Here is a 20,003-nt window from a genome sequence, read left to right on the forward strand (position 1 = left end):
CCCCCCCCCCCCCAGCAATTTAAAGTTCATGCCTTCCCTAGGTATGTGATTGCACTCTTGTACAATCTATACATTTCCTTTGTTTGGGATGGAAGGTCTTGGGGAAAACTCTTGACCATTTTATTCTATCCTGAACCTTCTGGAAGAGGCAGACAATGGAAAACACACAGCGTTCCGAGAGGGAAGAAGAGTGTAGCGGGGCAGCCACATTGGAGGAATCTGTGCCCCCACCCTGTCCTTATGTATTGTGAGACAGGCTACCTCTGGGTTCAGATTCTCTCTCCACCTACACTGATGACTTTTAAGTCAAAGGTAAATTGAACCAGAGTCCCTACTTGACCCAAAGATCATGAGCCCTCAAGAGGTGAGTTATCTGAAGCACCTGAAGTTGTTAGGGCCATCTCCTCAAACGGTAGGCATGTGCCTTGGTTCTCTGATTCAGTCCTGGTAAAATCTGAGCTACAGTTGGCATTAGTGGTATGACAAGTCCTGGGCATGCTGACTTTCTTTGCAGCCAGGCAACAATAGGAGGACCCTAGTCAGCCTCGGCTTGCAGAAGTCTTCATCTCCAAGCTGTTGGAGATCTTCCCAAAGAATCCATGATTCCCTTCTCATTCATGACAACAGCAACAGCATCAAGAATATTGTATTTTTTAATGTCTTCTTTGATATAAGGAGAGTAACTAAGAACAGAGTAGGGAGGAAGAGCATGAGAAGAAGATTAACATTAAACAGGGATGAGAGGTGGAAGGGAAAGGGAGAGAGAAGGGAAATTGCATGGAAATGGAAGGAGACCCTCAGGGTTATACAAAATTACATACAAGAGGAAGTTAGGGGAAAGGGAAAAAAAAACAAGGGGGAGAAATGAATTACAGTAGATGGGGTAGAGAGAGAAGAGGGGAGGGGGGGATAGTAGAGGATAGGAAAGGCAGCAGAATACAACAGACACTAGTATGGCAATATGTAAATCAGTGGATGTGTAACCAATGTGATTCTGCAATCTGTATACGGGGTAAAATGGGAGTTCATAACCCACTTGAATCAAAATGGGAAATATGATATATCAAGAACTATGTAATGTTTTGAACAACCAACAATAAAAATTATAAAAAAAGAAAGATTGATGTAGACAGTTTCTCATTCCAAATTGTAAGTGATAAATCAGTTTCCAGTCTTTCAGAATAATGCTGTTAATTTTATCAGAATACCACTGTTTCTCACTATGTATAAAACAAGTATGAGTTGGACAAATCTTTCCACAACTAAGACACTGAAATTCTTTAACATGATAGACAAAGCTGTGTATTATATTAAAGTCAATACACTTTTCTTACAGAACCAAAATCACTATTTTTGGCTCATGAAGCTTCACTTGTGAGGATTATAGGTAGATTTTGAAGCTTATTTCAAGTGTAATATATTTAATTTATGAACCAAAGTTGTTTTAATTGCTCTGTGAGATATGCCTTTAACAATTAAAAACTTTCATTATGTAAAAAAAAAGAATATTGTATTTTTAATCTGAGATTCAGTTTCTCATTTATTTATTTATTTATTGTTATTATTTTATTTTATTTTATTTTTTTGCAGTGCTGGGATTTGAACCCAAGGCCTCAAGCATGCCAGGCAAGTGCTCTACCACTAAGCTACATTCCCAGCCCCAAGACTTAATTTTTTTTTTAAATGTAAAACAGGGGTAATAAGAGCCCCTGATATAGGGTTGGTCTACCAATAAGTTAGCACCTGGCACATAATAGATGCTCAGTAACTTAGCTAGTTAAGTAACATGAGACCTTGGCTACTCTTCACTGAAATTATCTAGTTGGGATTTTGCACACAAAAAAGTATGTTATTAGAATGTATAGCAGTACAGTTTTCTGACTTTACTTCTTCAATATTGTTCTAAGATAAGGTTAGTTTCATGCTGTTGGGAAATGAGATTTTTTTTTTTATTAAATGTAAAAATGGGGTAAGATATTATGACTGATGAGGAACTAACAAGGATTTGGGACAAGACAGAGTACTGGGCATAAGAATTTCAAGTTGAGCAATCTAATTACAGCAATAATTTAAGTTTGTCTCGAACTTGAGACTAGAAGTAACTACTACATAATTCTGTTTTCAAATAACAAACGAACCTAAAATATGCAAATATTAGTTTCAACTACTTCAGTCACTGTCTCAAATAACCACTTTGCTCAAATATGTGATGATCACAAATGATTTCTCTCTAATCAATTGAATTTCTGGGAAGGTAACTTCCATCTCTTTGTAGACACTGGCTAGAAAAGGACCTTGAGTTAATTAAAAGATCAAATTTTCCTCCACGGTCTGTCTAGGTGTTTAATGTCAGTGAGCTGAGTCAGTCTTCATGATGGATAACACTAGACCCCCCATAGAATTCTCTAAGTATTGATCACTGATCTCAAGAAACTCTGAAGGTACGTGGTATTTGTCCTTCTATAATTTATAATTTATGTAACATAATTATCCTGCTTCAGTTCTGCTTATGTCTATGTTAGACAATGCAATGCCTTCTGGAGACATAATGAGATAGAAGTAAAGGTAGATTGGAGATCTTTAGGCATCTTGGAGAGAGGCAGCTGGGGCTTATCTCCAGGGACACTGGATTTCCCAACGTAGCCATCTCTGGGGCTGTGGACATGTAGGTACTTTATCAGGCAAAGTGCAAGGTGGAGACACTTACAAGGCCATTGATTCAGGGAAGGAGAGAAAACAAAGTAACCAGTTTTGCCTTTATGATTCAAATGCCAATTTTAAAAAGCCTGCTCTTTTTAGAGCATTTTTGCCCTTCCATCAATTCCAGCCTCAGCAGCTTCACTTGCCGGATTTGGTTTATTTTTCTTTTCCCTATTGTCAAAATGTTTCCTTTGACATCTCCTAAAGCAGAATTTAAGGGTCAAATTCAAATACACTGTACATTGTGGATTTTAAATCTCTGCTGCCTAAGCACAGGTGTTAATGTAGAAAAAGATCCTTTGACGTGAACTAATGATCCTGAACTACTAAACATTCTGAAATGGAATGAACCAAGGCGAATATTTTGGGTTATAGTTTTGGCAGGACAAAGGATGTCCCATTATAAGAGGAGATATGTTAGTTTAACACAGAAGCTCAAATGTCAATCCTATGAAAGAAGGGGAGATATCATCAAGCTGCACCCTCAATCCTGCCTGGGGTGAGCCTGCTGATGGGAGCCCCAGCAGGGACAGAATTTGCCATCAGGGTCTGAGCTTGCTGTCCTCAAGTCCATCCCTACTTCCTTTCCTTCTCCCTGGGGAGAACAAGCCCAGGCAGCAAGGCCACCCTGTGTCTCCTATGCAGGTTCTCAGTACACAGTACGGGAGGCTGTCCTCTGGCCAGATGACTTTGTTCTCAGTCTAGAGATACATCCTTTATTGTGGCTTCCTGCAGGATCAGATCCTCAAAGCTCTAGCCTGAGCAAGGGAAGCTCCTCCCTTTGCTTTCTTCCTGGAGATCCAATCAGGCAGAAGGCTGAGTCAGCTCCTGGCTGACTTCCTAGGATGTGTGTCTACATCAAGGTCACCTCACACTTGACTTAGGAGGCCTGCGTGTTGCTTTTGAATTCTCTCTATTATGTGTTCACCCAGAGTAGCTGAAAGGAGGAAGAAATTCTCTCCTTCCCTGAATCAAAAAAGGGACCAGTGGAGTCTGTTTGCCTGGGTTCTAATCCCAGATTTGCAACTGGGTAAACTTGGGCAGTTTGATCTCCCTGAGTCCCATCTTCCTCATCTGTAAAATGGGGTTAATAAAAACAGTGCTTATTTGTGGATCCAGTGTGAGGATTCCATGAAGAAGTGTACAAAGAATGCTTAGTGTGCATTTGTGAGCATTTACCAACCTTTGTGGTGTGTCAGCTGCCAGTCTAAGCATTTTACATGAATATGTTTTAAACTACACAGCTTCCTGTGAGACACATAAAGTTATTATGCCCACAATAAAAAATGATGAAAGTGCTCAAAATCATACAGCAAGAGGTGATGGGGAGGATTCTGACTCTAGAGAATACACTCTTTACTCCCCTGCTGAGCTGCCCAAGAAGGATTCAGCATTATCCCTACCCATGTCACTGCTAATGATTAAAATATTATTTCCTATCCATCGCGGGGTTTAGAAGCCAAAATTATGGTAAGATAATTTCAGGGAAGACCATCTGTATTCCTATAGAGGTGAGCAGAGACCTACGTGGATTTTTGTAAAAATCCTGAAACTGAAACAAAAGTTGGTGTTTGAGTTAGAGATCATGTCTGCAAACAGAGGTTGAGAAGGGGCCCACTGAAGGAAATGTTCTTTGTCTGGAGGAAGAACAATCCTCAGTGGCCCCACCAGGATGATAATGCATAGGCCTTTTGTCACCTGAGCAAAACCAATTTTCGTTTTCTCCTCTCACAGTTCCTTCTGGGTGATTATGGCAGCCATCGCTGGCTGGAGTGGTGAGGGGGGTGAGGCATATCAAGAAAGTCCTTAGGGAGTGGTTGCTTGATGTTTCCTGAGCTATGAAGCCTTATGTGTCCCTTTAATAGCATGGGATATTTTTAGTCTTTGGCAAGGAGCCAGTAACAGTCACGCTGCTCAGGCGGGGGCTGTGGGAAGCCATCTCATGCGCAGCTGCCCGTTGGTTCCCTCTGCAGAACAAAGCACCCATGTTCTATAATTACACTGGGGAGAGCTAATAAAAGCTTTCCATACAAACCTCAAAATTCAATTAGTGCTGTATTTGTGAGCCTGACCCTGAAGATAGATAAGGGCTCAGCTTCTGATCAGCAGAATGGTTCCAGCTCTGTGAAGCTGGCTGCTCCCAAATCATGGTTCTCCTTTCTTGTTTTGCGTGCTAAGACTGCTACATCATCTCCTTGTTTATAAACCTTTGCTGGCCTGGGAAATTGAGGGTGCCTTGCTCTGAATTCTTTATGCACAAATAACAGTCATGTTATTTGTGCATAAAGAGGCATTTTTATAATACCCTGGTCTCAATTCTTAAATGGCAGCACCCATGACTAACTTGAGGATGGGGACATCTATCTGACCTTAAGAACTATTGAACCTTATCAGTGCATTTGGGATTCTCCTCAGGGAAAATAACACACATATAAATAACTGTTATAAATATATGTTGTTATAAAATAAAATATATTTTATTTATTTATTTTTCCTTACAGTCAGTTCCATGTCCTCTTCATCTTTTTCCTTTGTGGGTTTCTCTGGTTCTTCTGGCTCCTTCTCTTGGAGATGGATCTCTTGTGCCTGAGTCATATAGGGCATGTCATCTTTGTTCTTGAACTCCAAGCTGAGAATTGAAGGAGGAAGTAGAATTCCCAGAATTACCTAAAGTAATAATAATGATAATAATAATAATCACATTTAAAGGATTAAGATTAGGTGGTTGCTTAGAATCAGAGGGCCTGGGGTGTGGCGTTTAAGTGTCTGTGTTTGGGTACATGTGCATGTGCACTTTGCACAGGTGTTGTATGCCCTGTGTGTGGACCTGAACACCTGAATATCTGAAGCACATTGATGTGAAGAAGGTCACTTTGTCCCATTGGAGAAATATTCTGCATAGTATCTCAGTCTAATTTTTGAAGAAACAAAGGGTCGGGAAAAATGAAGCTCAAGGCACAAGACAGGGACAGACCAGGACTGAATGGCCACGGGGACTGGAGAGCAGTCAGGGAGGAGGAAGGAAAGGTGAGGACCCTGGATTCTGGGTGCCTGGCAGGTCTGGTCTCAGGTGGCATGCTGCTGTTCTTAGCCTTCAGGGGACATGACACATTGTCCTTGGAGCTAAGAACTGACTCAGCTGCCCCCTGAGGTCAGGCTCAGCAGTCACTAATAATGCAGCTAGGGAAATGTTCATGTTCTGCTTCATGGAACCTTCTGTGACTCTGGGTCAAGAGCCCACGGGAAGGGAGGAATGGGACAGGGACTGCTGGCTTAGTAAATGGTGGGCAAAGGACACAAAGTCACAGGTGTGCAGGATGAGTAAATCCCAGGATCTAATGAGGACCACAGTTTTAATATCACATTGTATACCGAAAATTTACTAAGAAAGAAGATTTAGGAGTTCTGATCACATTAAAAAAAGAGGCTAACTATACTAGATGATGGATTTGTTAATTTGCTTAACTACAAGAACTATTTCACTATGTATATCAAAACATCGTGTTATATACTTTGAATAAATAAATGAAAAGAAACTGTCATTATAATGAATTAAAACAAAAACCAAAAGCAAACAACAAAACTACATTTTCTTTTGATCTTCCACCTCCCGTTTTTTTTTTCTTTTTCAGTTTAATGTTTTCTTTGAAAAACATTGAAAATTAAAAAAGCAAGTCCTTCTTACCATCCTACTTCTCATTAAAACAACAACAAAAAAAATTCTAATAAGGTCCATTCAACCTCAGAAGTAACCACTGCATATAGTTTATTCTGTGTTCTTGTTTTTTTTTTAAATGAATTTATATTGCTATAACTCTGCACATATACATTTTGTAAAAGGGACTCAGGTTATGCAGAATGGTCTGTAAATTGTTTTTCTTCATTTAATAATAGATTAGGGGGTTGAGAATGTAGCAGAGTGGCACAGTATGTGTGTAAGGCTCTGACTTCAATCCCCAACACCAAAAAAAGAAAACAACAGCTCAGAATCATGTAGCAATGCCTTGATATATAAATCTGCCACATATTTATTTCAGTTTAAAAAATTTCTCTTAGGAGATGGTGGTGCACACCTGTAATTCCAGCCAGTTAGGAGGCTGAGGCAGGAGGATCTTAAGTTTGAGATCAGCATAGGCAACCTAGTGAGACCTTGTTTCAAAATTTAAAAAAAGGCTGGGGATGTAGTTCAGTGGTAAAACTCCCCCGAATTCAATCCCCAATAATACCACATACACACACATACACAAAAGTCCTCAAGCACATTTGGTAAGATTCAATGTCTCTACTACATGATGTTAAAGGACATATGGGGGAAAGGGAGAGGTCAGGCTCCAACCGCGGAGAAGGGTTACCTAGGTGAGGACTCCTGGTATAGCCCGGCTTGTGTCAGAGCAAATGTGTCCCCTGTGGAACCTGTGGAACCACTGCCTTTGGATCTTCTGAAAAACATCAATGTCTAGGCGCTATCTCAAGAGATGCTGACTCAGAAGGACTAGGGGAGGCCCTTGCCTCTATATGAAATTCAAAACACTCCATAGGAGATTCTGGTGAACAGCTGGGTTTTAGTAGCAGCCTCTTGAGATAAAGGAACGCCTAATCCCACCACAGATTTGGCTTGGAAAACCACAACCAACCCTCGGGCCCTCATAGCCCACAGGGCCTCCTTGGGCACACTGACCTTGAGGCCTGAGTTCTTGCGCATGCGGAGCCGACCCATCCACATGTCAGTGAGCAGCATCTGGCTGCACGTGTGCGCAATGAAGTCACGGTGCTTGGCAGCCACAGCCAGCTGCAGGCATGTGGCATTGCTCCAGTTCTTCAATTCGTACGTCAACAGTTTCATGGCCAGTTGCTCATCCTGCTTGTAGGATTGGTCCAAGAGCTCCACAGCCAGCTGGCCAAAGTCCCTGAAAGAGAGAAGGTACAAAGGAGCCTCAGGCCAGCTTGGAGACTCACATGACAAAAGTGGGGATGGACCTGTTATGGTTTAGGTGTGAGGTGTCTGCCCAAAGCTTATGTGTGAGACAGTGCAAGAATTTTCAGAGGTGAAATGATTAGCTTATGAGAGCTGTAACCTGATTGGTGAATTAATCCACTGATATGGATTAACCAGGTAGTAACTATAAACAAGTAATGGGTGGCTGGAGGAAGTAGTACATAAGACATGCCGTTGAGGTTTACATTTTGTTCCTTGGTGAGTAAAGATCTCTCTCTGGTTCCTGATTGCCATATCCTGAGTTGCTTTCCTCTATCACTCCTTCTACCATGATGTTCTGCTTGTCCTCAGGTGCGCAGTGATGGAGTTGGCTGACCATGGACTGACCTTCTGAAACCCTGAGCCAAAATCAACTTCTCTTCCTCTACATTGTTCTTGCCAGGTCTTTTGGTCACAGCAATGAAAAAGCTAACTAAAACAGATCCACTGGCCAGCCACAAAATGTGGCTGCTGTGTGGAGCAATGGCTCCATGTGAGGTCTCGTCTGTTCATAAATTCATCCAGACAACATCCATTAAGCATCCAGCACCATGTCTAGAGCTGAGGATGTAAGTCCAACAAGACATGATCCCCACACTCGAGCCCCAAATCCAAGGCATATTTATGGGGGAGGCTGTCCAAACAATTAGAGTGCAATGTGTCTTCTTCAATGTGGCCGATCTCAAGTTCAAATCCCAGCCTTGCCAACCATAACTTATCCAAGTGATCTTGGATAAGTTACCTAAATTCTGAATCTCACTGTCCTCAGCTCAACAAAGTGCATAACAATAGGACCTACCTCTTGGGAAAGCTGAGAGGATGACATGAAATCTGTGCATTGGTATGTGTATTACTGTGTACCCTCTGTGTGTACTCTCTGTGTGCACCACTGGGGTGATACTGCCTCCCTTTAATGTTATGTGTTGCTCAGACCTTGGAGTCTTTGGAGACAACCTTCCCATGTTTCCCCCGACCTCCCTGTTTGCTGGGTTGGCCAACCTGGAGTTGTGATTCAGCTCCTGGGAAATGTCATCAACCATGTCATTTTCGGAGGCCTCGTGAGCCATGGCTTTGCAGAGTTTACAGGCCACCAGGGCCTTGGCCATGGCCTCCTCTCCATGCTGCCAGAAGAACAGGGCCATCTTCTGCCTCTTCATGAGGACAGCCCACACCATCAGCTCATGGAAAGGGAAAGGGAAGTGGTTGATCTCAGGGTCATCCAAGTCGATGTCCACCTCTTCCTCACGTTTCTTGGTGGTCTTTCTTCCTCGCCTCAGGGGAATATCATCCTGTAATTTTAGATAAAAACAGAGAGGCTGAGTTAAAAATGAATCAGTTCAATTCACTGAATAGTTATTGTATATCTTCCACTAGCTCAGCTCTGAGATCAATACTGAAATGCAGTAGGCCAGGTTTCACCCTAAAAGAACTCACAATCTCATTTATGATTAATTTTAAAATAAGTTCTACTTATTGTATAATAAGCATAGTCCCATGGGAATATGTCAATTTTATACTTTAAAGAATTAATTTTAATAGGCATTTTTCTTATTCTATTTACTTTTGTCCACTTTTTCTACTATTAGTAAGTTTTGTATCTCATGATAGACAGCACTCCCCTTTTTTGTCGAAAGGACAAGGATATCCTATACTTGTGTTTTGCAGAAATGAAAATAACCATTTTAACAGAAGATGGGAAACATAGCATGTCTCTCATTTCTGCCTCTCTACGGATGTATCTGTGAAGTAGTTCAGGCTGTTGGATCTGTTGTCATTTGCAAACACCCATGAACGGATTTTGCTTATGGGAATTTGTATGCTTCCTTGGTTTTCAAGTTAGTATTTCAAATAGGACTTACTTCTTTATTTTTGTTTGCAATGCTAACATAACCTCATGGCTGAATTTTCAAAGCCACTGGGAACTTCCCCCATGACACTTAGAAACTTCATTTCCTTATTTTAGAAAGACATGTTAAGCACTAGCACTGTATTTTTTTAAAAATGTGTAATAAAGAGAATAATTGACACTAATAATTTGAAAAATATTTACCTCCATTCCCAGAAGTTTCAAGGCTTTGGGCTGTTAAAAAGAAATGTCAACAAAATTAGGTCTTTCTTTTACAGAAGTAAGAAAAGAATCCTATTATATCATAAACAAGTAGTCAATAACTCTAGTGCACCATATAGCATTTATTTTATTTCTCTGAATAAAAGAACACAAAGGGAACTAAATTTATAGAATTTATAAAAGAATTAGAGATTTAATGATTTTGGTGACTCACAGAAAATTAGGAAACTGAAGAGATGTGATCGTCCACAGATAAAGTCTAAAGGTTTATAATATCTTTTGTGAACCAAGATTTCTTTCACTTTCCTATAACCATCCTTCTTGGGCAGAATGTCATGATTTCCAGTACTTGTATGAGTGTTAGAGTCTGAATGTTTTTTTTCCTCCCCAAATTTATATGTTGAAATTCTAACCCCAGGGTGATGGCATTGGAGTAGAGATTTTGGGAAGGTCAAGAGAGAAGGGCCCTCCTGAATAAGGTTGGTGTCCTTATAAAAGAGGCCCAGGGGAACTCATTCGCCCTTCCATCATGTGAGGACACACAATAAAGTGCCATCTGTGAACCAGAAAGCAAGCCCTCACTAGACACTGAATTTGTTGGTGCCTTGATCTTGAATTTGTCTGGCTTCCAGAACTGTGAGTGGTAGATTTACGTTCATAAGCCACCTAGTTTGTGGTATTTTGTTACAGTAGCTTGAACTAAGATGAGCAGTGAAACAACCAAACAGATAAAATCCCACACATCTCCAACCTCTGAAATACCTCTATTAGTTGGAGAGGTATCAGATATCATTCATAAATACATGTTTTGGTGCTTCCTGCTGGCCATCTCCCTGTGCTGCTGCACTGTAGAGAGGGTGAGAGGGCATGTATGGAGGGTGGCAGGAGGCCCTCAAGGCACAGATAGTGTCAGCATCTGGAAATGTGCACAATAGGCACAGACTGCAGCCAGCAGTGAAGGCCACTTGGCAAATCTCTGATTTATATTTAACAAAGGGAGATACCAAAATACCTTCGGGGGCAGAATCACAAATTCTGTGGTTCTAAGTAGTACAGAATGGTTGGGTGCCATCTTGGAAGTTATCTGAGTAGATTGGAAGGTCCCAGCCCTCACAGGTCCTTCAAATTTTATGTGACTATTCAAGTGGGAATAGCTGGAACCTTCTCTCTCTCTCTCTCTCTCAGCTTCTGAGATGACCACCAGTTTACAATCTGTGCTATTATTTTTTCTTGTTTATGCTTTTTGGTGTCTTCAAAGTTCCCCACTAGTCCTGCAAAATACTTTTGTAGTCAGAATAAAGCTTTGTTAAAAGTAAGAAACAATAAAATTTAAAAAAATACAAAAATAAAATGAAAAAAAAATTTAAAAAATTAAAAATAGAGGAAAACAAAAGAAAGAGAAAAATGATGTCCACTACCAGCTAGGGCAGCAGCTTTCAAAATGTCATCCATGGGTCACGAGGGGCCCCAAGATCCTTTCAGAGGGTGCGAGAATTCCAATCTATGTTCATAATAATACTGAGTTTGGATATTGTGTTTACACTAGCTTAGATGGCACAAAGCTGTCGGGAGAAAAACTGCTTGGTGCCTTAGCAAGAGTAAAAACTGTGAAGCTGGTAGGAGCAAAGGCCTGTAATCCCAGAGGCTAAAGCAGGAAGATTGCAAGTTTGAGGCCAGCCTTATCAATTTAGTGACTGTCTCAATACATAAACCCCTCTGAAGATGTAGCTAGAGGTAGAGCAACCCAGGTCCAAACCCCAGTCCAAAATAAAAATAAATAAATAAAAATAAAGGTAGTGATACCAAACTTCACTATGGTCATTGGATTACGCTGATAGGCACTTGGAGAAAACAAAAACAAGTAAACAAAATCCCAAACAATTTCCCTTAAACATGCTCTTGAAGCCTTCAATAATTACCATGTTTGTTTAATCTCTGACTGTGTGTGTTATTACCATCCCCTGGGATAAATCGGGAAGCTTGACCCAGAAACATTTGTGCTACCTATGATCTAGATGGCTGTTCTGAGGAAAAACACTTTGGCATTCTTTGGATGAAGTCACAGCCCCTTTGTTTACATAGAATATCGCTTTTACTTGAAGGGAAGACTGGCAGACAAGACTGGGGCAGACAGACTGGACATTGGGCAGGCATTTTTGGAATGACCCAAGTGAGGTTGTCACTTCAAGAAAAACAACTGATAGTATTTATTGCCAAATTAATTTTTTTTTTTTTTTAACAGTTTGGATGGAAGAGAGAAGAAGAGGAGGAGCAGTTAGCACCTTCTCAACAGGCCTCCCTACGGAGATCAAGAAGCCACACCCTGAATCTCTCCCAACCTACTCCTGCACCACCTAGGTTTGGCTGGAACTCACCCTCTTGGGGCCGAAGAGGTTGTGGTAGAGGGTCCTGAAGCGCTTGCGCGTGTAGTTGCAGCGGTAAGCTCCGCCCATCAGGTACTCGATCACCAGGCCGATGTCAATCAGGCTGATCCTGTAGTCTGGGGGCAGGTTCCCCTGTCAGACAAGAAAGAAAGAAACAAACAAATCCAAAAGACAGCGTGGTTTACTAGGGATTCTATTGCACGTGTTCGGTAACTATTTTAGAGTAAAATATAATGAAAAAAGAAACATATGAATGTATTATTATGCTGGTTAATTAATTCACCTTAAAATAGATCCAACCGAAACCTGGATATTCTCGCTTGGAAAGAAGACATAAGTTAAATAAGAAGATGCAGTAATCGTCGGCAATAACAGAAAATCAAAATATTTATTCAAGTCTTCAGCTGGGGAGAAAAAAACACCAGTGTAGCAGAAAGAAACACAAGGCTAGACATGGCAAATGCTGTCATTCCCAGCCACCAGGAGTAGGGTCCCCCACGTTCCCCAGCCCCCTCTCTGTTTCTGACCCAGGCCTGTCACCACCCTCTAGCAGATGATTTATCTTCTTCCCACTCACTAAAGGAAGACTCCGCCCAGAGGGTGAGGGTCATTACCAGGGCCTGCATTGGGTAGGGCCTGCTTAGAGCCCAGGTATCCTTTAAAACCTCTATTAACCATTTTTTTTAATGGGCAATTTTTCATAAAAGAACAGTGTGTAGGGAGGGGAATTGGAATGTCAGGATCGAATTGTATATGTATATTGTATAAGAGAAGTGGGGAGGAATAGAAGAAGAAATTTTATCAATGGAATATTTTCCCAGAATCAAGGAGATTTTCTACCTTTTCCTTCAAAGAGAGTAGCATTTCTCAAGGACCTGGAGTTATGGTGTATCTTTTATTTTATTTATTTATTTATTTTTGAGATGCTAGAGATTGAACCCAGGCCTTCACACCTGGTATGTCTCTTAGATGTGAGCCAAAAATAGATGCAAAACAGAAAAGCTTTTGTTTTCTACTCATTGTTGCTTTCTACTTCCAAAGGGGGTTTCTAGGGTCTAAGGAAAATCCTTGTTCTGTTAAGTGAAGGAAGAGGTAGTTCTGTGCACTGTGAATTCCAGGGGCACCACTGATTAGCCTGAACAGCTGTGTCCTTCATGCAGGAGGGCATTGGGTACCAGGAGTGGTGGGGACAGTACCATTGGGGGAAGGCTGGTGTGCAAGTCCTTAGATTTCAGAGGCAGGAATCTTTGGGTGCACTTTTTCTTTAATGGATGACCCACCCAGGATGTCACATGAGATTTCTGTCACTTTGAGAAGAACCTCCTAATCTACACTGGATTTTCCAACTTTAGTGGTATCAGAATCACCTGGGGAGTGGTGACAGTACAAAGGCTTGGGGTCTTTTCCTATTACTTCATCCAAGTACTGGGTCCCTGTGTACCTCATTAGCTCCTCTGGGTGATTCTGATGCACACCAAAGTTTGTGAAGCCACTTCTCTACTAACTGAGTTTCAGGGAGGCAATAGAAGCCTGCACGGCAGAACAGGGACATTCAAGTACAACATGGGGAACACTGTCAGTGGGAAATTCACCTAATTTTTTTGCTCAGCTGAATACAGGTTTCAGTTACCCTTGCTCAGCTTTCCTTTGGCCATCCACATCCCTTCCAAGGTTTTGGGATTCAGAATTAGAGGTGACCCACTGGACCTACTCTTAAAAGCTTGAGCTTTAGATATTTCTTAAATGTTAAAATCTTTATATTGCAGTGCCCCCTTCTTCCCTCTGAATTTCTTTTAATCTACATATTTCCAGTGCTTTTTTTAGTCTTTGTGATATGGTAGGCACTTAGAAGTTTTTTTTATAAATTAATAAAATAGTGAAATTAATTGATGTGGTTGGGATCAAGGTTGGGTTTGGGCTTTTGGTATTATAGTGTCATACACTATCTGGTTGCAGTCTGTTAGTCTCTGCTGGTTGGGATAGCCCTCTTTTGTAGGGAAATTTGACTTGAAATACATGTATATCACTGTACATAAATTCAATAGCAATTCTCAGTGTGGTAGGAATGAAGGGAACGCCCTGGGAGCACCAGCCTCAGGTGTGTGATCCCACTGGGGCTCTTTAGACTTCCTTGCTGTCCCCAGATTTAGCTCCCACCTCCATCCACTGGGTTCTGCCTCTTCCTGGGCTTGAGGATTTAATGCAAGGCACACAGGCAGGATTGTTAAGGGCACTGTGTATAAAGTGGAAGCACCCTGAGGCAGGAGATGTCTCCTACCCTTGACCTTGGCCCAGTGAGGTCCAGTGTGAGACCCATTGTATTATTTGAATGGTTCCTTCACAAAAATGATCTCTGTTGTCCTCCCCACACTCCTCAGAAATTCGTTCCCCTTTGAAGATGACTTAATCAATCTAACTAGTTAGGCTGTCCTCAGGCTACTAACAAAACCCAATTGTCTGATTTTGTTATGCAAAGTATAGCAAAAAAAATATTCAAAAGGGAACACAGAAAGTTTTAAGATAGTAACTCTTTATGTATTGCCCTTGCCATAAAAATTTGAGTTTTAAAATATAATGAGGCCACAGTTTCTGTAGCCTCCAGCTCTACTGGACATGAGGCAAAGCTGTTATTTAAAGAGTAGAAGAGTCCAGGAGCCAGGCCATGCCTGGGTCAGTCTATTCGCATGCACATTTGGCTCTGATAAGATGACCTTCCAAGGATGCCCACCATCTGTTATTTTCCTTGGCATTGGGAGGCAGTGGGATAAAGCACACTGGCTTTCAGTCAGCTGTCATGAACCAGCAACTTTCCCTCAGGGTCTCTTCCCAGTAACAGGGGCTGAACACCATGTTGCTTTGCTTATGTTCCAGATTTTGGGAAAGTCCCCCAAAGAATTTATTGTGATGCTATTGAAAAGCAATCAGGACAAGTCTATGAACTTGTGCCTACTTTTCTTTCTTTCTATATTTGTGGTGCTGGAGATTAAACCCAGGGCCTTGCACATATAAGTCATATGCTCTACCATTGAGCTACATCCCCAGCTCTCCTACTTTTCATGTTATAAGAATTTCTAAATTAAAAAGCCGGGTAATAGTGAGCCTGACACCTAGGTGTTTTGGGAAACCTACGTGTGAGCATGAACTTGAATTCTAAGTCTGAGACTCCAATATTGCCTGAAGACCAAAAACTGCATGGTAATATTTATGCATTTTAAGTGTCTTTACTACTAGAAATTGTTAGTAAAGTCTTAATAGTAGTAAAATCCAAAGTAAATAAAAAAATTAAGGGAAAATACAATACTTTTATGGAATGATTTTTATTAATAGAGCTCTTAGTGGCATATACTGCCAAGGAAAGTGCTAAGATATTCTCATGAAAAGTTGATTGTTGTAGCATGATTTCTGTGTAGTCAGATCTGAAGCAGGAGAAAGGACTCTGATTATTTGGGTATGGCTCTGAGTGAAGGTGACAGGAACTGGCTTGCATTTTGTTTGGTCACAAGGGGGCGATGTTCACCTACCAGAAGCCTACAAGGACTCCAGGCTCACCAATAATTAAATTACCTGCCTGCTCTGTTCTGTGTGGTAAGGTGACATGAAGGAGTCCAGAGTGTGCACAGGATTAGAGGAGAAGGACAGGGTCAGATGTTCTTGTTGAAGTGATATCCGGAGGAGGGAAAGGTTACTTTAGCGAGGCTTGGGTTTGAACTCTGCCTGCAAGGCTGATGACTGGTGGAAACAGAGAAGTTGAGGGAAATCAGCTTTCTATTTCTTATTAGAAGAGTGGAAACCCTTTTGGGAAGAAGAAACAAATTTGACAAAATGAATAAAATTTGGTACAATTTAGATGTCGTGGGAATTACTGTGTCCTGGGTGGACTCTAAAGGGGATGGCATGATGAGGTGCTGGGCTGGTGGCCTGGATCACCTGTGACCTGTAGATGTTTCACATGATGCATTTGCATTGCTTCTCCTAGGACAGCCCTGCTGGGAAGTGGGGGACTTTCTGGTCCTCTAGCAGAGGACAGCCAGAGGCCAGAGACATAGCTACCGAGTGCAAACAGTACTTGGCTGGGCTGTGGTCTTGGCTCTGTCCTCTTGTGCTTCTGGACAGATCGCTTTCTTTTTCTGTACTTCAGTTTATGCTCTGAAAATAGGTGATTTGGACAGAGTTATTTCTAAGGCCATGCCTATGTCTGAAAGTCCAGTTTTAGGATCAGTATCTGGCAGCTGCTCTTATTTCTATACTGCCAGGCCATTGGGCAAAGACACCTGTTCAGAGCTTTCAGGGTTCATGTAGCTTCCAGTTGTCCCTTGGAATTCAGTTAGTGGAACTGGGGGGCTCAGAATCAGGAATGGTAAAGGCTTAGACAGGGATGGGCTGTATTCATCGTATCCATCTCCTTTGGAAAAAGCAGAGGAGGTGAACAACCCCTCACATGTCAACAGATAATGTCCCAAAACCTTGTGGAGGAGTCTTCCTTTGCTCAGGGAAAATTCCAAATTTTCAAATTGAAATTTTCTTAGCTTCCTTCATACTGCAATAATACAAATTCTGCCTGCTGTTTCTGTTACCCTCCCCCACCCTTTTGATTATATCTTATTTAAATTTTTTTTTTCATGGAGCTGAGGATTGCATCCAGGTATTTGCACATGCTAGGTAAGTGCTCCACAACAGAGCCTGTCCCCAGATCTCCCTACCCTTTTGATCATGACTGGTCATTGGCAGAGTCTGGACAATGATTTTCCATTTCCTGCCTTAACATCACATTGTAGGTCATGTGGCTTGCTGGAGCGTCTGGGCATGTGGGAAGATACAGTCTGGTAACTTAAAGATGTTGCCTTCTTTTTTCAGACTGTGGAGGACTAGTCTGAAGGCAAATTTTAATCCATGCCATGTTTAACGATATCTTAGTTAAAGAATAGTTCGAGTTCACTTATTAGACCTGCTTTTCAAAATGAACTGTTTTTTCAGAGGTCACCTCTTGATATTGTTATCAGATTTCAGCTATTTAGGGACATTCATTTTTCTTTGAAACTCACAACAAGCCTTCCAAACGAGATTGTTTCCTTCTGTTGTGTGAAAAGTATAAAATGATTGCTAGTTTTTCGCTTTGCCAATGGTGAGTGAGGAAGACTGTTCTGGGATAGTTTTTATAATAAGGAAAAATACATTGAGTTCCTTTGAGTAATTACCAGGTAATTTGATTTGAGCTCTGGGAAAGAGAGGACATTATTCCACTGTTTGGTAGATTAGCAAGGTAATAGACTGAATAGTCAATCTTTTAAAAAATAGGAATACTTTAGCAAATATGCCTGAATGTAAGGCTGGCTTATGAAAATGTCCTTTCCTCACACCAAGTGTCAGAAACACTTTTGCATTCTGCTAAGTTCTGGGTCTTACTTCCCATGTAAATGAACTTATCACAATTTCACCACTACTTCTGTATAGTAGTCAAATGTCACCCTCCTTTGGTGGGGAGGGACAGTATAGGTAACCTGAAATATTAGCACACTTAGTTTAAGAAAGAAAAACTACTATTTAAAAACATACAGAGGCACAATTTTAAGCAGACATTTACTAAAACAGCAGGTTATATTTCACAGAAAAGCAGACAGACTTAGGCCACTCCGGTTTCAAAGGAGAGCGCTGGTACATTAATGGATTTATGCATGAATACAGTTGAGTAAACTGGATTGACTTATATCAATTAAAATTTCTGATGCGGAACAGCAACTCCTTTTTTCATTGTTCTAGATTGCTCCCTTGATATAAATAATTTGAGATCTTGAAAACAGTTTGGGAGCAATTCTGCACATCTAGTTTTTTTTTTTTTTGGTTTCAAAGAATACAAAGACAAGTTGGATTTGGAGATGTCACACTGGGTGACTTTCGATGGTCTCATCATTCCTAAATGCACTTCCTGGGTTTATAGTTATTATTTACATTAAATTTAAAGACGCATTATCAAATGCTATGTTTAAGGTCCAGAGCTGTGTTTTCTAACTCATGAGCAGCATTTTGTACTGGAGTTTATAAATTCCTGGTTCATTTTGTCATAGATGAAAACATGTCTATATATATATATATTTCCCCTGCTATTGTAAAGAGTGCACAAGCTGCTTATTATCATATTCTTCAATTTTGAAAATTGAGTAAACTTCCCAAGACTTCCTTAGCATTTTAAGCCTAGTTTTTGTAGCTCTCAGTATCTTTTCGGCCTACATTGCTGGAAATAGTCTGGAACCCTGTGAGAAAGTTATGCACCAATGTTAATTTTCTCTTGTTCACTTTTTTTGAAAACACAAAACAGAAAGCCGCAGTGCAGCTCCCTTCATTCATACAACATCAACCGCAGGTGCTTCTGGCTCCTTCCACTACTTACTATGGCTATTTCTTCTGGCCCCTCCGGAGTCCGACACTCACCTTGACCACAGAAATCACTTGAGGCTGCATTTCCTGCCCCCTCTTCTTCCAAGGGAAGAAACTGAACAAGGACTTACTCTGCCCTGTTCCCCTCAACCCCCCATCAGCAGTCCTTTTCCCTGGTGGAAGGATACATTGTTCTTAGTTGTTCAGCCCCTTTCTGGGTGATTTTTCTTTTTTAAAGCCATTTCTTTCCAGTTACTAAATTAGTAAGCAAAGGACATGCTTATGTAACTATCTTCTTGTGCCAATACTTGGCTCACACTTAAAAAAAAAATCTCTTAGCTAAAACTCTTTCCTTCTAAATTCTTATCATTCAGTTCTTTCTTTTCTTTTTCAGTACCAGGGGTTGAACCCAGGAGCGCTTAACCATTGAGCCACATCAACAGCTCTATTAATATTTTATTTACAGACAGGGTCTGGCTAAGTTGCTGAGGCTGGCTGTGAACTCAGGATCCTCCTGCCCTAGCTTACCTAGCTCTTGGGATAACGAGTGGGAGCCACCACGCCGGGCTCCATTCTGTTCTTTCTTGTTAGTATATATATATATTATTTTTGATGCATATTTTTAGCCAAGAAGCTAAACAAAACAATCAAAAAGAAATAAAAAGAAAAGAAAAACCCCCAAGATATTTTATAGGCTTCTAATAATATAGGCGATGTGAGCAAATACAAGAGGCAGCTCGAGGGATTTCAGAAAAGAGAAAATGATCTTGCAGAGCAGAGTCCTATGGGGAAGAGAAGCTAATAACAGGGATTTTGATCATCTGTAGTCAGTGAGATCTAACTGCACAAATCCCATTGAAAAATCAGCAAGACGTTGCTGCTGGGAGGGTGGCCGTGGAAGTGGATTAGCGACTTGTTTGAAGGCTGGGTTGGCCAATAGCTGGGACCCAGGGACAGAGGCATGGCCGTCTCTTCAGAAAACCCCACCGACTGGTCTGAGGTGAAGGGATTATGCTTTGTTTATTATTTTAGAAAACCTCAAAACATTTTATTGAACGTAAGCATCAAAGAGCTTGGGGAGAATAAATTGAATGAGGACACTTCTGAATTTAGCTTCCAGGCAGTTTTCAGCCTGGATCCATTAAATGAAACTGTAAGTGTTGAAGGAAAGAGAGATGGGTTTGCATCTGCTTCGCTTGCTTTGAAAGAGCTACGGTTTGCTCACTGACACATATGCAAATCCTTCATTAAGGTACCCCGGAGATGGGAGAAAAGTTTGCAAGGGCCCCCCCAAAATAAATAAATAGATAAAGAAGGTTTTTGTTTTTATATCCTTCACTTATTACTATAAAAGATCTAGTGGGTTCAAATAGATGGATTTTAAACAGCCCCAGGGACTTTGCTTGACCTTTTGAAAAAAACAATTTAAAAGTTGCTTCAGAGCACCTACAGGTCAGTTCTTGCCAATGACTTCCTATAATATGAAAAAAAACACTGTACTCTA

General features: G+C 41.0%; 1 protein-coding gene across 24 annotated transcripts in view; it reads right to left on the reverse strand.

Moving 5' to 3' along the window:
* Trpm3 (transient receptor potential cation channel subfamily M member 3) overlaps window positions 1-20,003 on the reverse strand; it is a 529,872-nt gene that overhangs the window by 75,711 nt on the left and 434,158 nt on the right. For 14 of the 24 annotated variants that reach the window (XM_048806882.1, XM_048806879.1, XM_048806889.1 and 11 more), the window contains 6 exons: window positions 12,411-12,446; window positions 12,119-12,259; window positions 9,726-9,755; window positions 8,675-8,964; window positions 7,379-7,607; window positions 5,200-5,367 (listed from right to left, as the gene is read on the reverse strand). In XM_048806882.1, coding sequence (XP_048662839.1) covers window positions 5,200-5,367; window positions 7,379-7,607; window positions 8,675-8,964; window positions 9,726-9,755; window positions 12,119-12,259; window positions 12,411-12,446 — 894 coding nt within the window. The remainder of the gene's footprint in view (window positions 1-5,199; window positions 5,368-7,378; window positions 7,608-8,674; window positions 8,965-9,725; window positions 9,756-12,118; window positions 12,260-12,410; window positions 12,447-20,003) is intronic. The other 10 variants (XM_048806881.1, XM_048806886.1, XM_048806885.1 and 7 more) reach the window with 2 other exon arrangements.

Source organism: Marmota marmota, unplaced genomic scaffold (genome assembly GCF_001458135.2).
Source record: "Marmota marmota marmota unplaced genomic scaffold, marMar, whole genome shotgun sequence".
NCBI classification, from domain to species: Eukaryota; Metazoa; Chordata; class Mammalia; order Rodentia; family Sciuridae; genus Marmota; species Marmota marmota.